This window comes from Tiliqua scincoides, chromosome 7 (assembly GCF_035046505.1).
Source record: "Tiliqua scincoides isolate rTilSci1 chromosome 7, rTilSci1.hap2, whole genome shotgun sequence".
NCBI classification, from domain to species: Eukaryota; Metazoa; Chordata; class Lepidosauria; order Squamata; family Scincidae; genus Tiliqua; species Tiliqua scincoides.
Genome location: NC_089827.1, coordinates 46,948,838 through 46,975,551, shown reverse-complemented (window position 1 = coordinate 46,975,551; position 26,714 = coordinate 46,948,838). Strand labels below are relative to the sequence as shown.

The 26,714-nt window shown below is 44.2% G+C and overlaps 1 protein-coding gene across 2 annotated transcripts in view; it reads left to right on the top strand.

The window, feature by feature from the left end:
• The first annotated feature begins 1,086 nt into the window (after window positions 1–1,086).
• Window positions 1,087–26,714, top strand: part of CREB3L2 (cAMP responsive element binding protein 3 like 2) — an 85,841-nt gene continuing 60,213 nt past the window's right edge. The window contains exon 1 of one of the 2 annotated variants that reach the window (XM_066633830.1): window positions 1,087–1,173. Coding sequence is in view for 1 of the 2 variants with exons in the window: in XM_066633829.1 (XP_066489926.1) it covers window positions 4,479–4,580 (102 nt within the window). In the remaining variant the exon portion in view is untranslated. Of the gene's footprint in view, window positions 1,174–4,158; window positions 4,581–26,714 lie in introns of those variants that run through there. The other variant, XM_066633829.1, reaches the window with a different exon arrangement.

Below are 26,714 nucleotides of genomic sequence, written 5' to 3'. Positions count from 1 at the left end.
CATAATATAAACACATTCCTTCAAAATGTATTTATACTCTTTGTCTGCTGTTATCTCCATTGTAACTCTAGGTTAGACTGAGAAACACTGGCTTGCCCAAGGCTACCAGGAGAGGGTCATGGCTGGATTTGAACTCAATCTCCCTGGTTCAGATTCAGCACTCTTATCACACTGCTCTCTTTGGTATGTTTTTAACTTGGCATGTTTTAGTTATACTTCATTCTCTATCTTTGTAACATTTAATGTTAATACAGTATATATTAAGTGTTCAGCTGCACAGTTGCTATAATATCTACAATACATTTGGAAGGTGGGCCAATGTTGCTATTTCTGTTTGGAAGCATGGACTGATGCTGAAAAATGATGCCTTTCTGAAGCTATGTGATGAGTTCAGGGCAGATATATGAATTGGGATTCTTCAGCTCACTCTCATAACTACTATGTCAGCTCTACAGTATTTAGAATCACCAGTCATTTTTGTGCATTGCAATAATTAGGTTGGTTCAAGATGGGGTTGAAAGATGGAGGTTTACGGTCCAAGAGGGGGAAGGGGGAGTGGCCACAATGTAGATTATTCTGTGTCCAGTATCTTAGAAGTGATTTCACAACAGAAAGACAGGAATCACTATTGTGCAGTATGTTTGCTGAAGTGGAGGTGAGACTGGAGGGAGCACTTTCCCAAAAAGAGGGGAAAGATCAGCGGGCCTTCTCTGGAGGATTTCTCTGACAGCAGACAGTTTGGAGAGAGATGTTATATCAAGTCACCAGCCAGGGTGGAACAGGAACCAATTTATTGAGCTCTTATGACACTAAAAACTAGAAAAATGCTAATAGGGCATTTGTGCAGTCTGATTCTTTCTAAGCTCATGGAGCAAGCCTATGCATGTCTACTTAGAAGTAAATCTTGTTGTGTTCTATAGGGCTTACTCCCAGGAAAATGAATATTTTAGTGAATGCAGTAGTTTTATGGAAGTCCCTTTCCCTAGAACCAAAGCCTATGTTTTATGTCTCTTCCAAAAAGTTGCTACACCTGTTTTGTTGTCCTGGCATTCTATTTAACTACTATGTGAGCCCTTATCAGGTGGGAACTGGATTGGAGCTTGATGGCTACATGAAACTGTCCTTGATGCAACTAAAACCAACAGCGCAATTTCATATAAAACCCAATTAAAGGTGAGTGGAACCCAAATGCAACAGAAATGCAAATGACTCCATGTTACACTGTTGTAGCATCTCCAAATGTGTCTCATGATTTCAGATCAGCCTCAAATCAAGATTTCAGATCCAGCTGGGATCTTGGATCTGAGTATCACACATTTTGGCACCTTTGTTGTCCCTTTTACTTACTTACTCGCTCAAGCTCACACACAGAGTTTTCTGTTAAACATTTGAAGTCAGTTTTATACCTGAATAAGCGGAAGGCAGAGATGTCTTTCTGGAAACATGTAAGGATTCATGCTGGAGTACTGATTTGCCATGGCTCCCTGGCATATATTACTCATTGTGATAAGTTTATCGATAAGTGTCTTCCTTTCAGGTGCTCATTTCATGGTTTTCTCCCTTGGAGTTTTCAGCAGGCTGAGTCATATTCTCAGGCTTTATGTGGGCGTACAAATTCAGCATTTATTGGGGTGGGGGGAAGAAATCCCAAGCTGGTAATTTTAGGAGGAAGTGTGTATGTATTGGAATCATAAGGGTTTGTACTGAATGCAGAAAGTGACTTGTGGCAACATTTCTGGTATGGACAGATTCAGCTTCTTTTGTTAAGGGCTACTTTTGTTAAGGGTTAACACATAATTTAACTTTTTGTTAAGGGCTAACACATAATGCCTTTCGTACTGATACTATTGTCATGTAGTGCATCATGTCAGTATCCATTTTGTATGACCATTGGAAACTGCCACCATCATGGCTTTTGTGTAGCCTTGAAACTTGATTGTGTCTGTAGGTATGATGATGATGATGATTAAATATGAAAGAGTTATATGGCTATGAGGAGAAAAAAAAAGAATCCTGAGTGTCATAAGTCATGCTTGGTCATTGCAGCTGCTGCCTTATCACACACTTACTTGAAATAGAAACCCCATTGAACTCAGTGGGACTGATGTGCAAGCTTAATGTAATCAAGTAGCAAGGGGAGATCAAGTCTATCACATTTCCTTCAAGGAACATGGAGTCACCCCTTGTTAACCTCCCAACAAACGTGAGGTAGGCAATTTTGAGAGATAGTAATATCTCCCAGTAACCTTTATGTTTTGGAAACTGCAGCTGGTACAGGATATTATCTGCTTCCTCTTGCAGGGTGTTGGAGAACACATTCAGTTGGTTTTTACCACTAATTGCACTGGTGCCAGTGAGAAGGAGAGAGGGTGGAACCTCTTATACCCCCATTGTAGGATGGGTTGCTGAATAATAAACTGGATGTTCAAAGAAATCTGCAATCCTAAGGATGCTTACTGGAAAGAAAAGGCCATCAAAACTACTAGGGCTTATGGTCACAGTCTGTGTTCCCTATAGACAAGATTTCACAGCCACAGCATTTAGATCAGCCATAAGCTACTCAGGCAACCAAAAGATTCAAAACTTACCTCTTAGGCTTGAGGGATATGGAAATGGAGGGAAATGGAAAAGGTGCAGAAGAAAGTGATCAAAACGATAACTGGGCAGGGACACCTACCTCTCTTATGAGGAAAAGCTACAGCGTTTGGGGCTCTTCAGTCTAGAAAAGAGGCACCTGAGGGAGGACATGACTGAGACATTGAAAATGATGCAGGGGGTGGATAGAGTGGATAGTGGAATGTTCTTTTCTCTATCACACAACACCAGAACCAGGGGACATCCACTAAAATTGAGTGTTGGGAGAATTAGGACATACAGAAGAAAATATTTCTATACCCAGCATGTCGTTAGCCTGTGTAACTGCTTGCCACAAGATGTGGTGATGGCCTAGATTGGACAGATTTCTGGAGGAAAAGTCCATTGCAGGTTATAAGCCATGATGGGAATGTGCAACCTCCTGATTTAAGAAGTAAGCTACCTAAGAATGCCAAATGCGAAGGAGGGCACCAGGATGCAGGTCTCTTGTTGTCCCTGAGGCATCTGGTGGGGCCACTATGAGATACAGGAAGCTGGCCTAGTTGGGCCATAGGCCTGATCCAGTAAGTCTCTTCTTATGTTAGGGATGCACACGTCTCTGCTTTTGGACCAAAAGTCATAGCTGAATCAGACTAATTTTTGGTAGTCAAAGCCCTTTTTGCTCATTTCCATTCCGTGACTTCAAAAAAATATGTTTAGCATGGTGTGTGTGCGTGCGTGTGTGTGTGTGTGTAATGAATGCTAAACCTATCATTGCTTATCTTTTCCAAATCTAACATGGGGGGCTCTGCCCCCAAAATGCCCCTTGTCCTTTTTTTGGACCCTTGTCCAAGCCAAGCCCAAAAGCTCCAACCACTGTGCAACACTGCCTCTTGCCCTCTCACAGCCCTGTGTCACTCAAGGGCTTCAGTCCCTTTGTTCCCTAACCAGGATCCAGCCAACGGCACATCCTCCTTCCCTTCTGATGTTTGCTTTCTTAAGAAAGTACGGACTTTGCTCACACTTCCCCATGCAGAGGCTTGAATCAACAGTCTGGGTCAACTGACAGCTGGCACCTCCAGGGTTAACAGCAGCCTCTACCACCCCCTCTTTCACCTCCTTTGCTGTTTTCATTGTGCTCCTAGAACACAGGCGGGGCTTCTCCCAAAGCTGTACTCTTGTCGCTAGTTCATTGGTTGCCCCGCCTGCCAATCCTTGGCAGGGCTTTTCCAGCGGTGCAGCTGGATCCGTCAACTCCAAAAGCGATTGGTCGGGGGGAAGGGAGGAAAGAGGAATGGAAAGCAGAAAGAGGGCCTTTCCTTTTATGACGTAGATGGGATTCCCCGCCCACATTCCAACAGCTGGAGAGGTGCCTGTGGAACGGGGAGGGTTGGAAGAGATGGAGAGAGAGCGTTCGTTTCTTGGGCTGTGATTGGTCTGCAGGTTAAGAAGTAGGAGCGCTCCCCTGTCCTCATTGGTCGGGGGGCGGAGCCAAGGTTTGGAGGGGGCAAGGCAGAGATTGATGCCAGTCTGACTCTGGAAGAGCTGAGAGAAGGGACTAGTGCTGGAGCTGCTGCAGGAAGAGGAAGAGGAAGAGAGACTCCAGTTCTCTATTAAAGCTGCCACACATATAGAGACCAGCTTAGGTGCAAAGCTCTCAGGCTGTTGGTATCTTTGAGTGAGCAAGTGGGCAGCTGAAGACTGGGAAAGCTTTGGACTCTCTCTGAAGTTTTTGAAATTTATAATCGGTTTTGGCCACCCCCTTGCAAGGCTAAGGAAAAAGGGGATCTGCCTTTTGGACTGAGTCCTGTGCCTGAATAGCCAGTGCTGAGGGTGGCCCTGTCTTCCTCTGCCCCCCCCTCTCCCTGCCCCTCTCTTTGATACCCCTGTGCTTGTGACTGACTATGGAGGTGTTGGAAGGTGGGGAGCACAGCCTGTTACACTGGGATCGAAAGCTGAGCGAGCTCTCAGAAGCGGTGGACTCTGATGCCCTGCTGTACAACACGGTGAGAAAAGAGGCATCATGGGGGGGGCATGGAAAGTTGGGGGGGGATCTGTCAACTTGATGGTGGGTTAGGGTCACCCACTTTTGAGGAAAGGAGACAGACAGTGGGGGAGGGGGTTTGTGGGGGAGGATCAGAAGCTTTGGTCAGTGCATATCTGGCTTCCTGCAAAGTTACCCTACCATTAGGAGTCCTTGGGCTTACATTTTGTCGGAGGAGACACTTTTGGAAGGATGAGCTGGGTTGGACTTGGCCTCTCTCTTCCATTTCATCTTCTTTGGCTGTCATAGCCAAGTTCCCTCTGCTTCTTCCCCCCCTTTCCAATGTGTGTTAAAAGTTGGCTCATCACAATGGTGGGGGGATAAGAGGCCTCACCTGGTGAATGTGTATTGAGAAGTTCTCAAAACAGCTTTCTGGTTGAAAATGGAGGAGAGCCTGGAGTTTGGAATTTCAGCAGACGGGAAACAGAGACGCTGACAGACGGGGAAGTCACTTGAATGCTTCTCTGTTCCTCCCAGGCCTTTGTACAAATCTGATGGCTCTTGTACAGCAGAAACCTTGCACGGCTTGCATAGACCGGGCCTAATGTGTTCCCTACTTTTAAAAGAAGCAGGAATTTCCTACTCCTTAAAGAGCTTAGAGCCCTGTGGGTAACTTTTTGTGACTGGACTTTTCCTTTCTGCTTCTGCGCAATTAAGAGGCTCCTGGATGTGTACACAGCATTAAGTTGTTGAGAAGAAAGTGGCCGGCTGAGAACTTTGCTGCTATAATAGTCTTATTCTTTGGGTGAGATCCCGAAGCTTTGAAACTTGGCAGATCTTGCTCCTGGTTTTTACTTTTCCCCTGTTTGCTTGCCAGTCATCTAATATCATTCCAAGAGTCAGTTGGAAAGGGAGGCAGAGGCCCACATTTCTGAAGAATATTTATGGTGGTGATGGCAGAATAGATACGAAAAACAGCACAGAAAATGAATTTGTGCAATCTGTGCCAGATGTTTGAGATTTTTTCCTTTGACTGAAATGTGCCCATCAGTGACTTTATCCAACTGAAGTCTTGGTGTAAAAACTTTTTATCTGCTTACCAGCGGAAGAAGTATGCAAAGAAAAATTACTCATTCAAGCAATGCCCCCTTTCCCTCAAAAGTTGTTGCCACTTCTGAATTAAGCCCTAATACCAAGGCAAGAGTGACTCTGAGCATGCACAGATGACTTCTGCTTCCTGAAAGAAACTTTTTGAGGGGGGGGGGAATGGACAATGCTTTTGACAAGTCCTGGTTGAATCTTCCCTCTAAAGGGACAAAACTTTTTCTTTTAAAGACTTGGTAAAAATGAGCCTTCATTCCATGAGGATACACATGTTAAAAAAAACAACTAACCCCTTCCAGGTAGACTACATGGAGTTCATAGATACGTGTGCATGCATTGTACACTCATTAATTCAGTTCCATGGTACGTTGTCTAGGCTTGTTTGCCTCAAGCAGAAAGCAAAAAGGGTAGCTTGGGCCAGAGGTTCCTGCATAATTCAAGTAAGGTTGAATTTCACAAAGAGAATTCTCCCAGCTCCATATTTATTTATTTATTTATACAGGTATTTATATACCGCCTTTCTTTGGTCGTCAGATTTCTCCTCAGACTTTAGTCCAAGGCGGTTTACATAGGCAGGCTGTTCTAAACCCCCCCGTAGGGATTTTTACAATTGAACAGTTCTAGTCTTTCATAGAACTCCTCGTTCCAGCTGGATTCCTTCCCGGTCTGGCCTCTCTCTGGCCCTTCGCCTCCCACGCTCCACTTGACAGCAACTCCTGTCTGCCACTAGCTGAGGGTCAGCTCCTCAGTATATCAGCATGTCGTCAGTTCTCGGGTACTTCCGGTTGTTTCGAACTGGCAGCCTCAGATCTTCAGGCATACAAGGTGGTAGCTCTACCAATTGAGCCAGACCTCCATATCACAAAACATCACCACCTCTTAGCCTCTTGGATGTGGGGACCTCTTGGATGTGGGGACATCCAAAATATCAGGGGAGGGTAAGCTTTCCTGGCCCTAATTACCCTTCTATTTGTTCTAATGTTTGGACATAATCCAAAAGCTAGTATAGATTTAACAAGGTCTTCTAACAAAAGATGGGTCACTTTATTAGGGCCCAATGACACACTTGCCATGTGCTGTGTACAGGAACACCCACCATGTGGCTACTGTTCCACACTGGGGCTGCAATGGTTACAGAAACTTTTGACGGAGAATTGCTGTGCATTCTGGTAGCCTCTAGTAATGGCATAGCAACTCTCCTCATAGGTATGATGAGCAGTTCTAGATATCGCCCCATTACGGAGTGGCAACTATGAAGTACATCTTTTGAGCACTTCCCACATGGTGGGTTTCATGGCCCAAGATGGTGGCAAACTGTGTTGTCTGGAGACCTTGCAGTGGCAGGAAGAACCACTTCAGAAATGTGACTGGCTTGTTGTAAGACTTTCAGTCCTGCTCCCCACTTAATTTGTTGTTTGTGTCACTCTGGCACTTGTGTGTCAGTTCTTGGCTTATGTTGCAATTTAACTGCATTTTTACATCACTTTTAAGAACATAAGAACAGCCCCACTGGGTCAGGCCATAGGCCCATCTAGTCCAGCTTCCTGTATCTCACAGCGGCCCACCAAATGCCCCAGGGAGCACACAAGACAACAAGAGACCTGCATCCTGGTGCCCTTCCGTGCATCTGGCATTCTGACACAACCCATTTCTAAAATCAGGAGGTTGTATATACGCATAATGGTTTGTAACCAGTGATGGATTTTTCCTCCGGAAATTTGTCCAATTCCCTTTTAAAGGCATCTAGTCCTGTTGCCATCACCACATCCCCTGGCAAGGAGAGCCACAGACCAACTACTGAGTAAAGAAATATTTTCTTTTGTTGTACGTGTGTTGTATGTGTGTACAATCTGTGTGTATCTCTGTACACAGCTTGTTGATCTCTGTAAACAGTTATTCCTGAATTATGTTCAATGCACAATCCATTTCCTACATTTGTCCAAAGGTTCACTTTTATAATGAACCTGTTGAGTCTTTCTCATGCAAATATGTATGTATGAACTGTGTGATGTGTGAATAGCCTTCTTTGTGACTAAGGATGGAACTTGGGGTGCACCTAAACAGAGACAGAGGTGGAGCTAGTAACTTGGATTAAAAAACAAATGCCCCATCACACAACTGTGTTGTACTCAAATGACCATATGTAAAAAATTTTTTTAAAAAGCAGTGTTGTATCAAAAATAGTAGAGAAGTTTAAAATTCTGTGTATATATATCAAATAGGATCTTTGCAGCAATCCTCTCATTATACCTATATTGGTGCAAGTATGGTATTTGAAATGTATTTTATTATTTTGCCACAACTTCCTCTTGACCTATATATGTTGCAACATTTTCATAAAAATAGCATTTTCTGTTGGTATTTGTTAACTTTACACTATGTACATAACAGCTGTGTGCTGGGAACGTTTATTCTTTACATCCATGGGACCAATTTCTAACACAATGTTTCGCTGTTGAAATTTTTCTTCTCATTTGTACGAAATGTCCATATGCTAGAATATAGGCGCACAAATTGTGATTTTTCAATTATTGAAACTTAGTTTCATTTACAGATTTGACTGTTAGAGAGGCATTCAAATGCTTGGATGCAATATGATCTCTAATTATTTCTGTGGATTTTGGAAATTGGGTGTTAGATAGCAATTTTGCTGTATTGCTTAGTTTAATGGACTTGGCTCCGAAGAACCACCCTGAGCCTTACACTGTATCGCAAACTCCCTATTGAAAGGACTTGGAGATTTGAAAGATTTGTTCTGTATGGTATGAAGGGTTGCTGTTCAGTACTCACAAGTCCAGAGCTCCTTCGAGCATTGAAAACTATTCGCACAGTTCTTTGTATCCTGAACATGGTAAATTAAAAAATTAAATCTTACAAAGTGTTGTAAACTCACAAATTGAAACCAGATCCAAAAATCTTAGCTTATCTTCCCTAGCCCACCCCACCCTGACCTCTCCTACCAAACTATCAACTTGATTCTGCCACTAGGGACAGAAAAAGCTCATGAAATATTTTCAGAAATGTTCTACATTTTGTGTGCCTTTTTTCTATTGTTTTTAAGGTTGTTCTGGGGTACAAGGAATTAGATAATTCTTCAGGCATGCAAGTAGGGTTGTTGACCAATCAGGAACAATGGGTCTGTTTAAAATTCTTACTTGCGGGGCTATTGCCAGAAAAGCAGGAGCCAAGTCCAGTTATTTTATCCTTCAGCCATTTTTTAAGAAGTGGTGGTACTTTGGTGAATAGGTACCAGACTCTGGTCTTAGACTGTTGATGTTTTCGATATCGATTACTGGCACCTGCAACTGCAGAGTCTAGACTTTTGTAGGTTAAAATGTGCATCTTAGGTTGTGTCAGGAAGAAAGCTATAAGGAGCCAGCACAGACCTTTGGATGAGGTGGGATGCTGCTGGAAGTGGTGGGTTTTCTGCATCAGGTGCAACCTCTAAAGTGTCTTCAAGGGTAGTCTTTTGTAGGAATACATTTACTGTAACCTAGCATCATGCTACACAACCATGATTGAGGCTGTTACATACTGAAAGTGAGGGTTGTAGTCTTTGCACATGATTGAACAACTGGAAAGCGCTTCAGGATTTTCAGAAGCCGGAAGAACAGAAAGTGCTCGATTTGTCAGTTCATGTGAAAGTTTCCAAGTTCAGTCTTTGATCTCTCCAGTTAAAGGATGTGAGAGCAGGAAGGCTGGGAAAGTCCTCTGCCCAGGACCTTGGAGTGTTCTCTCTAGCTGGAGTAGATTCTGCTACACTGGACCAGTGATCTAAAACAGGTTCATATGTTAGTGATGCTCCTTGAAGCTGGTGTTTCTGATGGAGAACAGACTCCATAAGCAGACCAGATGGAAGGCATACTCCATCAGTGATGGAAGCCTCTGTCCCTACTCCTTAACAGAACTTCCAGTGATGACTCCTACAACAAACTGTCCCTTTTCTGCATCCATTCTGAACCATGTCCAGACACTTGACATGGACTTGGCTGATATCAAAAAGTGCACCTACTGATTAGACATTGTCAGATTGCTATGCAACTTTGCACGTGAGTGAAACAGAATGTGGACAAGGAGAAACCATGTGGGCAAGGAGAAACTTTGTGTACACACAAACACTCTGGTACAATCCTACCAGGAATTAGTATCCTAATCCTAACCATTTTAAGGGATCCCTATACAACTCCACCAGAGTTTGCAGGTTTCTGATTGGTGTTTGAAGGACTTGTGAAAGATATATCTTCTCCTGACATAGTTCTCTGTCACTGTTGGTAAAAGTCATAAACTCAATTTTTGTGCCATGTTCAAGCTGAAAGGTACCCTAGATTACCAAGTAATAATCCAGCACCTCCCAGGTGTGGCTTCATTTTGGTATCTGTTAAAGTACAGGTTACAAGCCATGATGGGAATGTACAGTCTGAGATTAGCTGGTCGCTCATCATGAGGACCAGGTCGGAATTTTTTTCTCTCATCCAAATTTGCTGTGGAGGTCAGTTTTTTTTGTCTACCCCAGACTGGCGAGGGAGGGAAGGTGTGTTCAGTAGGTTTCATGCATTAAAAATTGTTCACTTGTGTTTAATAAAGTGGCCCATGTTTGTCCCAACTTAAACCCAAGTGCAGTCTGGTGTCTTCGTTGGAGGGTGTGAGGGTAAGTAGAATGTCAAATGCAGGGGAGTGGCAGCAAGATGCAAGTGTCTTATGTGTTCCCAGAGCATCTGGTGGGCTACTGTGAGATCCAGGAAGCTGAACTAGATAGGCCCTGGGCCTGATCCAGTAGGGCTCTTCTAATGTTCTTATCTTTGCACATGCAGTGCACATCACTGAAGCCAATGTGCGAAGTTATGAACAGTTGCACTTGGAACACCTTGGCTTCCTTTTGGTGGACCCTTGCATTTTAAGCAATGTGCAACCAAGAAGAACGGCACGGTCTCTTGCTTTGGATAAAAAACCTAGGTTTAGCTGATCTACTGCTCAGGAATCCCACACCTCTCCTTGTGAATAGACACCCTGTCTTCTGTGCAGCTGGACAAATTTGCGTGCTGCTGAAAGATAATCTGAAGAGCTGCTCTGATTGGAGGCAGTCTTCTGATCCCTCTTGATGAGGGAATGGAAGTGAGGAAAGAAACAGAGAACATCAGCAGATTCTTCTGAAACAGTGGCTATTACTGCCCCTTCCTTCTGAATCAAATTTCTGATGGGGAAGGATATAAAAGTCTGTTATGAAATGCAGCTGCTTCAACCATTTTGTTGGGAGACGGTGACCCCAACACATCTACAATTAGTCCTGACCCTACGTAAGCAAGGGAACAAAGTTAGTCACGGAATAGTGCATGTTCGCTACAATGTTTCTTCATTCAGTTCAAAGCTGTTTAATCTGTTTTCATAGACTGAGAAGACTGAAAAGAGTTGAAATTTGGGTCAATTTTGTATCTTAGCTGGGCACAGCTTTATATAAGTAGCAACACCCATATCTGCGACACACGTCCCCACAGTGTTCCTCTGTGCTGCGTAAAATCCACAATTGTCTCTTGACTGCGTGTGGGGAGGAGCTGTGATTGGCTCAGGGTGTCTGTGTCACGTGCATGCAGTATATATTACACACCAATGTTTTTTGATGCACTGCTGGGACCAATAAACAGAACTTGAGAAGGTGCCATGCAGGGAGAAGCAGGCCTGGCTCTTAACAGCTGCAGTTAGCAGAAACATGTTTGGTTATCAGTGCAGGGACACCCCCAAATTCATTCCTTTCCATTTCTCTCATGTAAATGAATGGGTTTGCATGAAAGTGCTGCGTTCTGGGGCAATGTGGTGGTGAGGGTAAAACAACCAATGGGAACGTAGCTGCATTGGGATGAACAGGGGCAGCTGCCCTCTCCGCTGCATATAAGCGCTACTGCTTTAGATGCTGCCTCTCTGCCCAGTGAGCAAGAGGTTAACAGGCTTATCCACTGATCTCTGTCACTAGGATCCCCAGAACTGTGCTGTTATTTCTCTGTGTACCTGGAAGGTGTGTTTTTTCAACAGCAGCCCTTCTGCATGGCATATTTAAATGAGGTCAGCCTGAAGAGCAGGTTCTAATATTGTATGGGGCAGCAGAGGGCAAGAGTCAACGACCGGAAGGGAAAAGTAAAAAATACCATCAGGTAACACACAAGCTTCTGGATTCATCTGGTGTAACTCTCTGGATTCCAGCTGTAATTTTTAAAAACCAGAAACACACACACACACAGGATACTAATTAGTAACACTGTACTAACACTCTGGATTTTTAAAAGCTCTTGTGATGTATACGCACCCTGTTGAAAGTGTCTTCCCTCTGTTTGCCAGGAGTCCCTAGTTTAGCCCCTTGGGCCTGATTTTTCCCCCCTCTCCTTTGGAATGGCAGCTGTACAAAGAATGAATACTTAATTTGCTTACTTAATCTGCTTCTGCAAAGGCATGCTGGCCCCGAAGGGGATGAATCCAGGTGCAGAAAGTCAGAATGCCACATAGGTAATGGAGCGAGCTGAACAGAGAGCGCACTGCATTTTAAAATTCAAGCTCTTCATTTCCCAGGCATTCAAATTGTTTAATGTGTCACTTCCATACACGGCTCTGTGTGACTCGTCAGCCTGGGAAGGCAGCTCATCTGAGAGAAGGAAAACTCTGATCCCAAACCTCCACTGCCTTGTGGCTACATCCAGTTACGGAAAAGGCTTCAGGAGTCAACCTCGAGGCAAAATCAGGAGCCGGAGTCCCTGAGGCAGTTCATGGCTGAACATAGTCACGTTCTGGCAACTCCTGCAACGCCGCTGGAACCAACCGTATTGGCCTCTGCCTTTCCATTGGACCATTTCAGCGACGTGGAGAGGGGGGATTTGCTGCATGGGTAACAGCCTATCCTCCATACCTACTTTACCCAGGCTTCGCGCACTGGAGAGGACACTCTGTTCCAGAACCACCATTCAGAGCGTGACACCATAGTCTTCCGAGACTGAAGGATGCCGACACACAGTGTTAGAGCTAAAGGGTTCCTTTGGTAGGTTGTGTGGAAATGTGTCGGGTAATGTTTTTGGCTCTCTTTATGCCGTCTCACTCTCCTCTAGCACAATTTCAGTTTGATCCTATCTGCTCAGGGTGGATAGTTGATGCCAGGCTTTGTATGTTGCGTAAATCTTGTGAGCGGCATGTTCCATGAGCTGTATAAGCGTTGCAAATCATTATAATGTTGCAAGACTTAACTAGGATTAAGTGTTTTAGGTGTTGCAGGGTTTTTGGCAAGGTCTGATGTCGCAGAGCGCACAGGTGGAAAGACGTAGAGGTGTATGACCCTGGTATTACCACCTATACTACAACAAGCCTGTTTCTGGTGTCTGCTGCAGTTTCTGAACCTTCAGCTGACTCTGACCCACTTTCAAGCATGGTTTTGTCTTGTAGGTGTGAGGTCTGGAAGCATCACTCCTAGGTTGCAGCTCCCTGATGTGGCATTGTGTTGCATCTGTTTCTGCAATGACTAATTCTGTTCTTCTGTTACTTTCCCTTTGCTACCTTCTGTTGAACCTGTGGCCTGATTCAATTTCACTGACACTTGTTTGTTTAAGCACTGCTTATTAACTTGATAAATGTTCATCCTTGACAGTCTTGACTTGTGCAACAGCCTTCAAGGAAATAAGAATTCTTTTACTGGAGGACCCTCCCTGTTGAAGACCGGCCAGGCAATCCAGAATGTGGTGGTTCTCAAATTTTTACATTGTTTTGTACCCAGAATTCCCAAGCCTCAGTTTTGTCATCTGGGTTGTCTAACAAGCGTGTTGAAATGCTGTCTCACCTACCTTATGTCTTATGACGGTTCTGTGGAACTTAAAAACTTCACATGGTGCATAATTAGTCTGTGGCACTTATTGCGACAAGGTGCGGTGATGGCTGCGAGCTTGAATGGTTTTAAAAAAGGGGTTGGACAAAGTCATGGAGGGACAAAGTCATGTCACTGGCTACTGGTCATGATGGCTATGCAGTGGCAATATGCCTCTTAATACCAGTTATGGGAGCGCAGTAGTGGGAGAGAAATATGTCTTCTGCTTGTGGGCATCCCAGAGTTATCTGGTGGGCCACTGTGGGAAACAGAATGATTTTTGCTGATCTAGCAGGACTTGTGGCAATAAGTATAACTCTATAGGAATAATGTTGTCTCTATTCAGGGCAAGTCTTCCTCCACTGGTTAATACCTTCCAGCTATTTCCTTGCTTCACTGGCCAGATTGCAATAGCTGACTGGGAAAGTATAATTATCACCATCACCACTCCTCCATTGGGGATTGAGCAAAACCACCTTGCATCTTTAATGCATGTGCCTATATAGTTATATCAAGGTTTCAAACTTGTATTAGTTTTATATCTGTTTAGTTGTCCTGGCTTCCTACAAAGAACCCTGGGAATTTTTGTTGGCTAAAAATACTGAATTCAGTGAAATACCTCTAGCCACCTTCCCAGAACTACAGTTTCAGGGTGCCCTGTGGAGGGAGAAGAACTGTTAAACCAGTTTGATATTTATGGTGCGGATACTCCCCATGAGCTGACGCAGTCCGGCCAGTGTGTAAACTCCCCCGTTCCTGTTTATTTATGCAGGTAAAGGAGCAGCATGACTTTAAATCCTGTTATCTTTTACTGTGTTGTTCCACTATTGAATCACTATATTTGGCCAAGCAGTGTCAACATATTGAGCAGGATGGGAAATATCTGTAGCTTCTTGGCTTGGGGGTAATCGAAGGCAGGCTGTTCCAGCCAGGAGCTTGTAAATGTCAAAAGATTACCTGAACCTCATGAGCCAACCTCTTCCGTATATTGTGGTTTTTATTATGTGGGCTTCCTCAGCATGGTTTCTATTTTGGAATTTATAGCTTTGCCTTTGTACTGGCAATCTGTTGGATCTGCTAAAAAAGATTCTACTTAACATACTGACCAAAATAAGGTGACAATTGCAACACACATGTACTCTGTAGAGTGTTCTGAAGCCACCTATCTTACTTCCTTCATATTCTACTTCAATATCCACCAATACCCACCTTTGGCACAACTCCCTTCTCCCAGTTCAGTACATTGCTGAAATAAATGCATCTTCTTCCCTTGTTTACACTTCCTCCATTTCACTTTTCTCCATCCATTCTTCTCCCATGTGCCTTTTTCTAGATTGTAAGCTCTGCCATACAGGGAACTTTCCCGTGATTCTCTGTAACATATAAGGTATGTTGATGGCATTATGAATAACATTATAGTAATGATTCCCTTGGAATCTGTACTACAGCCTATAAGGGAACTATAGGGGTGGTAGTTGCGACCTATCAACCTTTTTAATCTTACAGCGCACTGAGAAGGTGCAAAAATTGTCAAGGCACACTGTCAGTATTTTGACAATTGACAAGGCTGACCACATTGCTGGTCAAGGGCTCACATTCCCCAATGGTCTTACTAATTTATGACCCTCTTCCCATGGCACACCTGCAGACCATTCACCACACACCAGTGTGCCACAGCGCAGCGGTTGAAAATAACTGCTATGTAGTATGGTTCCTCAATATATTCTTTTTTGGGGGCAAACTGCAACTTTGGGGGAGGCACTCAATTTTGATTACAGAAACATCAGTGTGGAAAAATCCCCCCCCCACCCAAGCCCAACTTCCTGCTTTGATCTGTTTCAACTTTCTCCTCCTGCTGGTTTTACCTTAAAAGAAGGGAGATCCATTCTTGTCCAGCAAACCCTGGCAATCAGCTGAAGCATAATTACTGTTTGTGGTGTGAGGATAAAAGGGGATAGTTAGTAGGAGATTATGGGCCCTTTCCTGAGCTCTGTGGAGCAAGGGTGGGGTGAAATAACTTTGAATGTATATTTTGAATGAGAGCATGCAGTTTGGAGTTAGGTGGTAAGGAGTCCGTGGCCTCTGGGCATCTCTTGTCACTTACATTTTGCTGTCTGAAGTTCAGAGTAGAGATTGTGCTCTGAGATGAGCTGGGGAAACTTTGAGCTTTCCTTATCTCTTCAGATAAACTACCCAGAAAATTCTGCTAAATTTAACCAGCGACTTGCTTTCCTGTGTCTCTCAGCATCTTGGCTCTGTGTTCAGATAAGGTCTGCCAAAAGGACTTATTTCTGGAATGCCAGCCACTTCTAGGGTGTTAGCTGTGTTAGACAAAAACCAAGAGGGAGTCTTGCAGCACAGGAGAGGCTAACACATGTATTGCCTTGTCTGCAAAGACAGCTTGTGCTACAATCAGTTTGTCAGTCTTTAAGGTGTCACGGTACTCTGTGGTGTGTTCATGAGTGGGCACTCAATTTTTTCGACGTCTGAAAAAGTTGTTCAGGATCTCAGTGTTTGCTGGGTCTCCCGGAAGCACATAGCCCAATGTGTTTATATGTGAGTTGTACCATTTGATACATAATGCTTCCACAGGGCCTTGTTTCATGCCTCTGGAATTTGAATCTATGTGGCTGTGTATGAAATCAATGCAACTGATGATATTTGTGTGTGCTGTTTTCACGAATAGTTCTTATGGGGAAATGGGACACCTTCATTCTAGTGAGAATCTCTTATTGCTTAGTTGGCTTGCATCGCTTTCTTGCTGACCTTTTCCATCAGCTTGTCCTCGCTTATCCCTAAACTTAACAGGGAATGTGGGCTGACAGTGCTGGTCTGACAAACACCTGTCCCCGGTTAGAACAGTGGACCAGAAGGAAAACATGACAGGCTCTGCTCATGCCTGCCTGTTTGTCAAGTCCTTCACTTGACCATGGCTGAAGATAGGTCAAGGGCATGAGCTGTGTGCCGTGCTTCTATCCCAGAACTCCTCACAGTGATTTGTGGTATTCCCACCAGATCACTACAGTTCCTCAGAACGTCTCTTATTTTGTCTTGTAAATATAGTCAATGCAGAATGTAAAATGAGGGAGCAACTGTTAGTATTTGAATGATGTAGATTAGAAAGTTTAATTTCAATAGTTGGCTGCATGTCATCTTGCCCCATGAACATATGATAACCACTTTTGCAATAGGAAAGTTTTTGTTCAACTCCATCATAACCACAACATAGGTTAATAAAGTCATAAAAGTAACATGGGTATAAATGTACTTGATATTTATAGATATAAATATATAGACGTTTATACATCATATGTATAATATAAAGGCAATTTTGCAACCGACAACAATTTTTTCAAATTAAGACATCTATGGGGGGCAGGGCTTGTCCTGGTGGGTGTTGCCAGAAAATGGTGGTTATTGCATTTTTTCAGGGTTTTAGGTACGGTTACCATATGTCCTTGTTTGGCCAGGATTGTCCCTTTTTAGCAGCATTGCCCTGGCATTTCATGTGGTTTGAAATTTTTTCCTGGTTTCTGGCTTCAGGATGGCTGGCCAACTGGGGCTGGGCTGTTGGCCCTGCTGCAGAACCACAGTCAGGGAGTTTGGTGCCCCGGCCAGCTGCGGGATACCCGTCCTGGGGGGGCAGGGTGCCACAGGCCAATATGGTTCAGCTGCTGGAGCTCCTGGATGGTCAGCTGACACACTGCCCATCTGGGTCTCGGGCTGGCCTGGAGTCTCGCGAGACCTCGGGCCAGCCACATGTCTGGAAGGGGTGGGGCTGCCCGAGTTGGATCAAAAGGAGCTGAGATGCTGAAGGGAGAGGTTGCTTCTCCAGCAGTGGCTGTAGCACCGTGGGGCCAACCTCTACTCTTCCTCGGCCTGTCCCTGGCAGGGCAGCAGCCCCAATCCCTGTCAACATGGCCCAGGAAGTCTTGGGTTCAGTCTGGGAGCAAGGGGGACCCCAGCCGAGCCTAGGAAAGGGTCGTGGAAGGCCCTCGGGACCTTGGAGCACTCCTGGGTGGCTGTCACTTTCTCTGAGCAGGCACCCTGAGTCAGAGGTGCAGGTTTCCCCAATAGGGATATTACAAACCCCCACCTGGTACCATGCCTGTTGTTGTTCTAAATGGTCCCTGTTTCAACTCTAAAAATTATGATAAGTCTAGCTATAGGGTGAGCTGTTCCTTCTAGAATGAGCGATGGAGCCTGGGTTTCTTCATGACAGCCTGTAACTATGGAACAGGAGAAGAGTTGAAGGGCATTTGGTCCTGACCTTCAAGGCTAAAATCTTAGAATATTAGAGTTGGGAGGTACCTTGGAGGTACCATCTAGTCCAACACCCTGTCCAGTACAGGGTCTATTCAATGGGTGTTTATGAGCAAGAATCAGGAAGACAGTCCTCCCATGATGGTAGTTGTCCGCCTCCCTGGCATCCTAAGACAGCCAAGTTATCTTGGGATAAGAAATTTCAGCTCAGAGGGGGCTATCACTGCCCTATCAAGTAGCAAAGAGAACTTGACTCCTCATCATCTGGTAAAATAAATAGTAATGAATGGAACTTCCTATCCAAGGGAGCCCTTTATTTTCAGGTGATATTGCCACCTGGTGGTAGTATGATACCATTGGTTGTACCAGGGATAGGGAAGTGGTGCCTCACAGCTGGGAAGAGCAAAAACACATCTGGATGTTACTTTGGAAATCTTTGAAGAAGCCATTCAAAAGAGGAGGCATCTCTCTCTTGATGCAGAATCTTGTGGCCATGTCTGTGTTGTTTTTTTAGCGGTTTTAGAATATGACTTTATTGAAGACATTGGGAACACAAAATCTCATTAGGGAGCCGGTTATTTTTCACCCAGACGTTCACAGAAGAGAATCCAGAGTGGGAAATAATTTTTATCGTCGTTCAGTGATGAGCTACTTCCGATTGCCCTTTTTAAAATTAATGGGGCCGTGGCTGGCTTCCTGATGAACATCTGTGCCTCTCATTGTGAGGCAATAGTTTCTGATGCTGGCCTGCTACTTGTATCAGTTCTGCGATTCTCTCTTCAGTTTCTGCCGGCTAAAGTTTCTTTTCTCTGTTACGTGAGGTGTCGCCTTGCAGTTTTCCCTCACAGCTGTGCTTGTAATCCACACGCTTTGAATGCATGCTTCTGAGCAGAGGGCTTGCACACATTTCGGAGAGGAACACAGTCACGCTTTCAAGACGGCAAACAGTGTGTAACTTCTTTATTTTCATCGTTCGCGGCTGCTTCTTTTTGAAAAGGTGTTTTGGTTGTTTTTTTTTTAAAGGTATAAAGATGCATGTGTTTTGGCACTATCCCTTCTTCCTCTCTCCCCCTTGGCATGGGTTTCTGGTATGTAGGCTCTGCCATTTAAAATGCCGTAGAGTGAAAATTGAATTTCTTGCTTGAGGTCCTTCAACTTCCCAACCCCCAGACTCTTCCTGTAGGAAAACAAAGACCACCACCAGATGCAGAGAGTGAGACATTTGTAAATATAGCCAACCAGTAACAAAAGCCCCTTTCACAGAGTGAGGGAGAGCGTAAGCAACCTGGCGCCTGCTGGCCCTCCAGATGTGAGATTCCATTGTGTACTAATGCCAAGCCCTGGCCTTCTCTCCTAGCTTTTCTCCATCAGTGGCTGGAAAGTTTTGCTCACTCATAACTCCCTCAAGGCAAAAATCCACAGCACATGGAAAAAAAAGATTGACTGCTCTGGTAGATGAAATCTTGCTCCCTTATGTCGGGACTTGGACTAGGTGAGGTCAGGACAGGCCTGGAGCCAGAAAACTGGTGGAGAGGGAATTTAGAGGGGTAGGGAATTGATGCAAAACAGGGGAAAAAAAAAAAAAGTCCCAAAGGCAGTCTGGAATATTTTTTGGGACAGTGGTTCTCACACATTTAGCACTGGGGTCCTGACAGATTCTCATTCGAAAAAGTGGGTCCATCGGAAGTGATGTCATGACCAGAAGTGACATCATCAAGCAGGAACATTTAACAATCCTAGGCTGCAGTCCTACTCACACTTACCCAGGAGTAAGTCCCATTTACTCTCATTGTTAAAAGAACATACATAGTAGCTTGTTAAAAGTACAGGTCTGTAACATTTCCCCAAATGCAGTCTCATACCATGCAGTCTCATATATTAGACCATCAGGTCTAATATATTAAAAATAAAACATTGAAATGAATGGGGACCCACCTGAAATTGACTTGCGACTCACCTAGTGGGTCCCGACTCACAGTTTGAGAAACACTGTTTTAGGAGGACAGTCTTGCTGTGTGACTACAGCTCTGAGCCTGGGTTTATTTGAACTCCTTTTGGAGCAAGTTGTGTCTCAAGTTGTCCTCTTAGCCCTGTTGATATGGGAACCCTGATATCTCTCTTACTTGTGGGTTTCTTGTGAAGACCAAGATAAAAATAGTAATGCACATGTTTTAGCCTGTCAAAATCTCTCCCCTTCTGCAGAAAGTGTTGGTCTGTCTGTGCCTAAAAATGTTTTGAAACCATTCAGCCAGTTTGTACCTGCAGGAGGCTGCTTAAAAAGTCCAGGGTGCATAAGTGCTGGTTCCGTGGCTGATTCTTTCACAAGATTCTGGAATTTAGAATTGAAAAGGTTTTTCGCCGTGCTCCTTTAAGTGGTTCGTTTTGCTGCCTAAGGCTTGCAAAGGCACTTTGTGACAGACGCGGAACCAGTGTCGAGCTGCACACTGTCTTTCAGAGATAATGCAGAACTCTTATGGCCACAGACCAGTTGGGAGAAGTGAGAGGGGAAGTGGGAACTGCAGAACTGTCAGGAGGGAGCAGGGCCAGGCCAAGATCTCCCAGTGCCTGAGGCAGCAGGCCAAATGCTGTCCCCCTTGTTGATATGTCAACCTGTGCTTCTCGCACTTCCTGTATTGGAACAGGAGGGTGGAGTTGAGGAGAGGAATGGTTGGTACATCAACCACATGTCCTCTGCCACACATCTGCTCCATCCCCCTCTTCCTTTTCTAATCCAGGTAGTAGTAGGAGGAGCAGTGGAGGTGAGCAGTCAAACAGAAGTGGGCATCTCCACTAATCTGTTGCCTGAAGCAACAGCTTCAATTGGCCTTCATGGGTGATCTGGTGAGGGAGCTGAGGGGGAACTTCAGCCATTGCGGCACACGACGCTGAAGGGCCGTTAGCTTGTCTGCATAGTTGATTTCACTCTAGTTGCCTTTTAGGGCGTAACTAGGTAAGGCAACAGGAGATCCGTTATTTAATCTGCCGTGTTTTTCTTGTAAAAAGCAAACACGGCCATGATGTGCATGTGTGTGTTTGCGCACTGCTTGGCCTAAGAGTGCAGCATGAAGTGAAGAGAGGATTTAACTCTTGCATGTTTGTTTTTCTCCTGGTTGAAATCCCCCCAGCTCCTCATTCCATGAGTAAATCATGCACATCTTGCCCATTCTCTATTCATGTGGCTTTCCTCTCTTTTTCTTCACTTCGAGCATAACTGCTTAGGTTGTCCAACCAAATTGCCTTAACTTAATCTATGTTGTAACAAACAAAGCAAAAACTGATAAAGGCCACCCTTTGGATGTTTTTAGATATTGAGCCTGAAAGGACCTCCTGACATTTTGTACAGGCTTACCAGTTAGGCTCCTTTTTTAAGTGTGCTGCTTACTACTACTACTACTACTACTACTACTACTACTACTACTACTAATAATAATAATAATAATAATTGTTATTGTTGTTATTGTTATTAACAGTATTGTTATTAACAGTATTTATATACCACTTTTCAATTAAAAGTTCACAAAGCGGTTTACAGAGAAAAATCCAATAACTAAATGGCTCCCTGTCCCAAAGGGGCTCACAATCTAAAAAGACGCAAAAGAATACCAGCAGACAGCCACCAGAACAGACACTGCTGGGGTGAGATGGGCCAGTTACTCTCCCCCTGCTAAAAAAAAGGAGCACCCACTTGAAAAAGTGCCTCTTACCCAATTATGTGTGTGATACCTGTAAGAAATGCAAATGGAGTTCAACAGACAGTGCTTTTCAAGAAATACAGGCAATTAATACTACAGGCGGATTTGGTGTGTAAAGTTGGTAGTACAGAATCAGGTGGCAGCTAGGAAAATTATCCAGAAGAAGGAAGAGTGTCTTGGAAAGTGACAGTACTGAAAGCAATGCAAAGCTGGTTATGGATGGCATATGAGCTTCTATAAGAGAACGAACACCTGAGAAAGAGACATTGAAAAATAATATATACATTTTGGTCCTTGATTTTTCTGTTCAGATAACAGCTGTTTACACCTCCAGGCAGCAGCAAGTGTAGCCCTAACCATCCATTGTGTCTGGTGAAGTAGATTGCTGTGCTACCGCACGAATAAGATGTGGAGATATTCAGCAGGTACCACTGGAAGTAACCCCAGTGGCCTTTTCTATATAAGCCCTCAGTCTTGGTTTGTATTTGGGGAAATTGTACTGGACTGCTTAGAAGATTGTGGCAAGCCCTGCCTAATTAGGTGACACTTGGAATGAAGATTCTTGATCACAGGAACTTCTGAGACTTTAAGCTCTTGGCGATCAACTGTCTAACATAAGCACCTTCAAAACTAGGAGAGGACATGTTCTGGAATCTAAAAGCAAACCCTGCCCCACCAAACTCATTGTCCAAGCTAAGTGAGGCACACTGGTTCAATGTACTTGCTTGATGTTCTCTTTGTAAAGTGACATCTCCTTTTGAACATTCAGATCTTGGAATGAAATTTGGTGTGCATGTTGAGAACCTGGCTCTGTGGGAATGTCACCTCTGATCTATTTTCAGTAGATCAGGGGAAGATGTAAAAGTGCCACAATACAACATTTCTATTGACCTTTAAGTGTACAAAGCAGGTTTCACTGTAATCTTGAGCATAATTTTCCATTGATATCTGAATATCTGCTTGAACCCTGTGCCCAGTTTTAGGAGAGGAAATGTGTTTCATTCAAGCACAGTAAATTAACTGTGTACTGTCACCTGAAGTATAACCTGGCCTCCTCCTCCTTCCTTTGGACTAGGAGAAACCCTGCTATTGGCTTGTGTTAAGAGGCCTGGCCAGGAAACAGTTTATAACTTTGTTAACACTACCAATACCTTTTTGAAGCCTGAATTCAGTAGTTGAAGTTCAACAGATAACACCGGAAAGATGCAAAGTAAATCATAATAGTGTGTTTTTCTCATGAGAATTGAGAAGTCACCATGAAATTCGGTTTGTCAACATCAGTTCAACCCCTGTAATCACTTCCAGTACAACTGTTTATCATGAGACAAGACTGCTTGTTCTAATTATTGTTTTTGGATATTGAATCCTTGTGTTCAAGGAAACACAAAGAGAGTCTGGTCCAACAAGAAGTTGACGGAACATACCAAGATCCAGGTCTACAGAGCTTGCGTCCTGAGTACACTTCTGTACTGCAGCAAGTCATGGACTCTTCGCTCACAACAGGAGAGGAAACTGAGCGCTTTCCACATGCGCTGCCTCCGACGCATCCTCGGCATCACCTGGCAGGACAAAGTTCCAAACAACACAGTCCTGGAACGTGCTGGAATCCCTAGCATGTATTCACTGCTGAAACAGAGACGCCTGCGTTGGCTTGGTCATGTCGTGAGAATGGATGATGGTCGGATCCCAAAGGATCTCCTCTATGGAGAACTCGTGCAAGGAAAGCGCCCTACAGGTAGACCACAGCTGCGATACAAGGACATCTGCAAGAGGGATCTGAAGGCCTTAGGGATGGACCTCAACAAGTGGGAAACCCTGGCCTCTGAGCGGCCCGCTTGGAGGCAGGCTGTGCAGCATGGCCTTTCCCAGTTTGAAGAGACACTTTGCCAACAGTCTGAGGCTAAGAGGCAAAGAAGGAAGGCCCATAGCCAGGGAGACAGACCAGGGACAGACTGCACTTGCTCCCGGTGTGGAAGGGATTGTCACTCCCGGATTGACCTTTTCAGCCACACTAGACGCTGTGCCAGAACCACCTTTCAGAGCGCGATACCATAGTCTTTCGAGACTGAAGGTTGCCAATACCTATACTTGAAGCTTGCAGTTATTAGCCTTCAGTCACAAGGCTAATATTAAGGTGTTTTTTTTTTTAAATGGAAAATGTGATCTGTGAAGTTCCAAGGCCATTTAAGTTATCCTTTCTTAGTCAGAGTATTGTTTTAAAAACTCTGAAATTGTCTTTATGGTCTTTGGATCTGCATGTGTTTATGTATTGGCAGCAAGAGCATTTGAATCCCTGACAGTTGACATTTAGCATATGAAGAACTAATTTGTAAGTCATTTAAAAAATAGAGCAACATGTCACCATGCTGGAGTAGTGTCTGAGTTGCAAGGGAAATATGAAGTGTCTTTTGTTCTGGCAGGTATTTCAAGAAGCAGGCATGGAAATCAAATTAATGCAGCAGTTGAAGGTGATTGAGGAAAGGGGGGGTGGGTGGGAACAGAACCTACCCTGATTAGAAGCACAAAGGTGTCTTTCACAGAGGCTCTTGCTAATTATGTAGTATGTCAGTTTCAGAATTGGTGCTGCAACAACCATCCTTAACCTTGGTTTCTGCTTCCAGTTTCCCAGCATTGCAAAGGTGACCAGAGGCTGTTGTGGTTTAATCTTTGATGAGGTGTCTTTCAACTGAGGGTTGGAACTCACTTGATGGAGTGCTCCCCCCCAATATTCCTACACATAGAAAGCTAGCATGTGAGGGACAAAGCAAGGCTGGGCTAGACCCCTTCTCCTTGACTGTACTGGTTTTCTATATGTGTTGAAGTTTTTTGATTGAAAGAGCATTCCTTTGAGCCCCAACCTACATCTGAAGTGGTACAGCCCAGACAGAGGCTGGCCACCTCCATGAAAGTGAGGCCATAGTTATTTTTGTCCTCTTTGCATCTTCATTTTTGGTGCATGGAAATTTTTCCTGGGGGAACATTCCCTCAGGGAGCCCCCACCTGCAGTCTGAAGTGGTATAGTCCTGTCACAGGTAGGAGTTGCCACAGGTGTGGAATTTCCTATCTCCTAATCCCAACCTTTCTCCAAGGACCGCAGGGTGATGAATGTGATTCTCTCCCTTTGAATTTTGTCCTCATAACAGTCCTGTGAGTCAAGTTAGACAAGATGATAGTGACTGGCCTAAAGTCACCCACTGAGCTTTATGACAGAGAAAGGATTTGAACCGGAGCCTTCCCAATTCTCGTCTAACATTAACCACTACACCATGTTGTGTCTCATTTAATCTGTTGGGGAAACCCATCACATCTGTCCTGCAGCTGATGCTTATGTGCATTGCCTTAGCATTCCATTTTGCTCCAGAATTCTTATATCCATCTCCTTTGAAAGAGAGAAACTTTTCAAACAGGCTTTTACGAGCCTGTTTGTATAAAAATGATCATTCTTCCACAAATATGCTTCAGCTTAAGAAAAAACATGGAGCATTGGCTCATAGCACTGGAAGAAAATATTGTGGATCTAGTTGGTTATAAAAGAGGCTGCTTTAAGGGGAAAATGACCGACTCCACCCACCCCAACATTATTACTGCAACATGCTCTGTGTGGGGTTGCCCTTGATGATCAGATGGAAGTAGCAGCTGGTACAAAATGCAACAGCAGGATTGTTAATGGGAGCAATGTGCAGTTAACTCTGCAAGTGCTGGAACAAACAATGTAGCACCTCAATCCAGTCGTCCCTTTTTGTACGGTTTTGAGATACGGCCTTTCCCATTGGTTAATTCATCAGTGAGAAATCCTAGCTCAACTGTCTGGACATCATCTTGACCAGGTGATATGTTAGGTGGATTAGATTAGCTGTCCATGTTTACTGCCACCCTACTGCTCACTCCACAAATCTCCGGCTTCCCAAGTTTATAACATGGTAGCAGAGTTGACGGATCTCTTACCAAAATGAGACAGATATTTAATTGACTCACTTGGCTTCTGTCCTGCTGTTCCTCACACTGGCTTACTCATGGTTCCCAGCAAGTTTCTTATCCAGGCAACTTACAGGATTAGAATGGCTTAACTTTGGGAATGGAATTTACATTGTGTGCCTTTTCAGATTATTCTCTGAATTAATTGTGCTATCCAAAATAATTGATGAAATTTAAGCATTGGATACAATTTTACTTCACTATACACCAGCAGCAGCCTGAACATATTTATGAAAAAATGATACTGTATCTTGGAGGCTAAAATTTCTTTTCCTATTGGCAAATATTTGCTTGTGCAACTCCACTGCTTGTCATTGGTAACACATGCGGCGCATATTCGTTTCATTTTGAATGGAACAGAGTGTTTTTAAATTGCATGCCCCCAAAATATGGTTGAATGTCCATCCACTATAAGAACCCTCATGCCTCGCAATTGTGCATCTTTAGAGAATGTGATGTAGCCCCCCGATCTCTCTACACTTTGCTGCAGGAGGTTCAGAAAGTGTCGCTTCAGAAAGCATGGCTTACCAGTTCATTTGGTACAGAGAAGCCCTGAGAAATCAGGCATGGCATGGATTTTGTCAGAGGTTATGCAGGTTACAGTTGTAGTCTAGACTTGTTTGTCTAGTTGCCCTTCTGGCTAAGGTTCTGCACTGAGAGAGGAGGACCCAAGATGCTTGAAAGATTTTTAAAAAAAATGAGGAATGAGCACCATTCTCCATCTTAGTCTGGCAGCTGAACAAGTGACACCTCCTCAGGCTATCTGCTTTTTTTGCATGTGAAGTTCAGGAGTACTAGAAAGGCCTGAAGGAGAGCTAGGCATACCTGAGAAACAGGTGTTCAGCCCTTCAGCTTTGCACAACCTGAGCATTGGAAAGAAATGATGTTGAAAATCAGCTTATATCATAAACTTGCTTGCTTAGGAATCGACTCCGTAGTAATTGTGGTGACCTTCTGAGCAGTGCTGAGGAGGACCACATTTACTTTGAAGTGGTACTTCTCCCCATCCTGAGAACACATCAACATGCATGCAACCTGACATTGTCATACATGTACTTGATATTCTTTTGCTGCCACCAGCACAGGCCACAAAGCAAGCAAGTCTGTTTGTCTGTCTGCCGCTTCAGTGCTGTGTTCTCTGAGGAAGGAAAAGGATAGGGGGAGGGGGAGAAGCATTTCTATTGATGTTCCTGCTTAACTTCTCTCTCTTACCTTTTACATTTCCATACATCTTTGGGTAGTGTGTTGACTGCGTTAAGGCCAAGGAACTCTGGGGGATAATTGCTGTCTG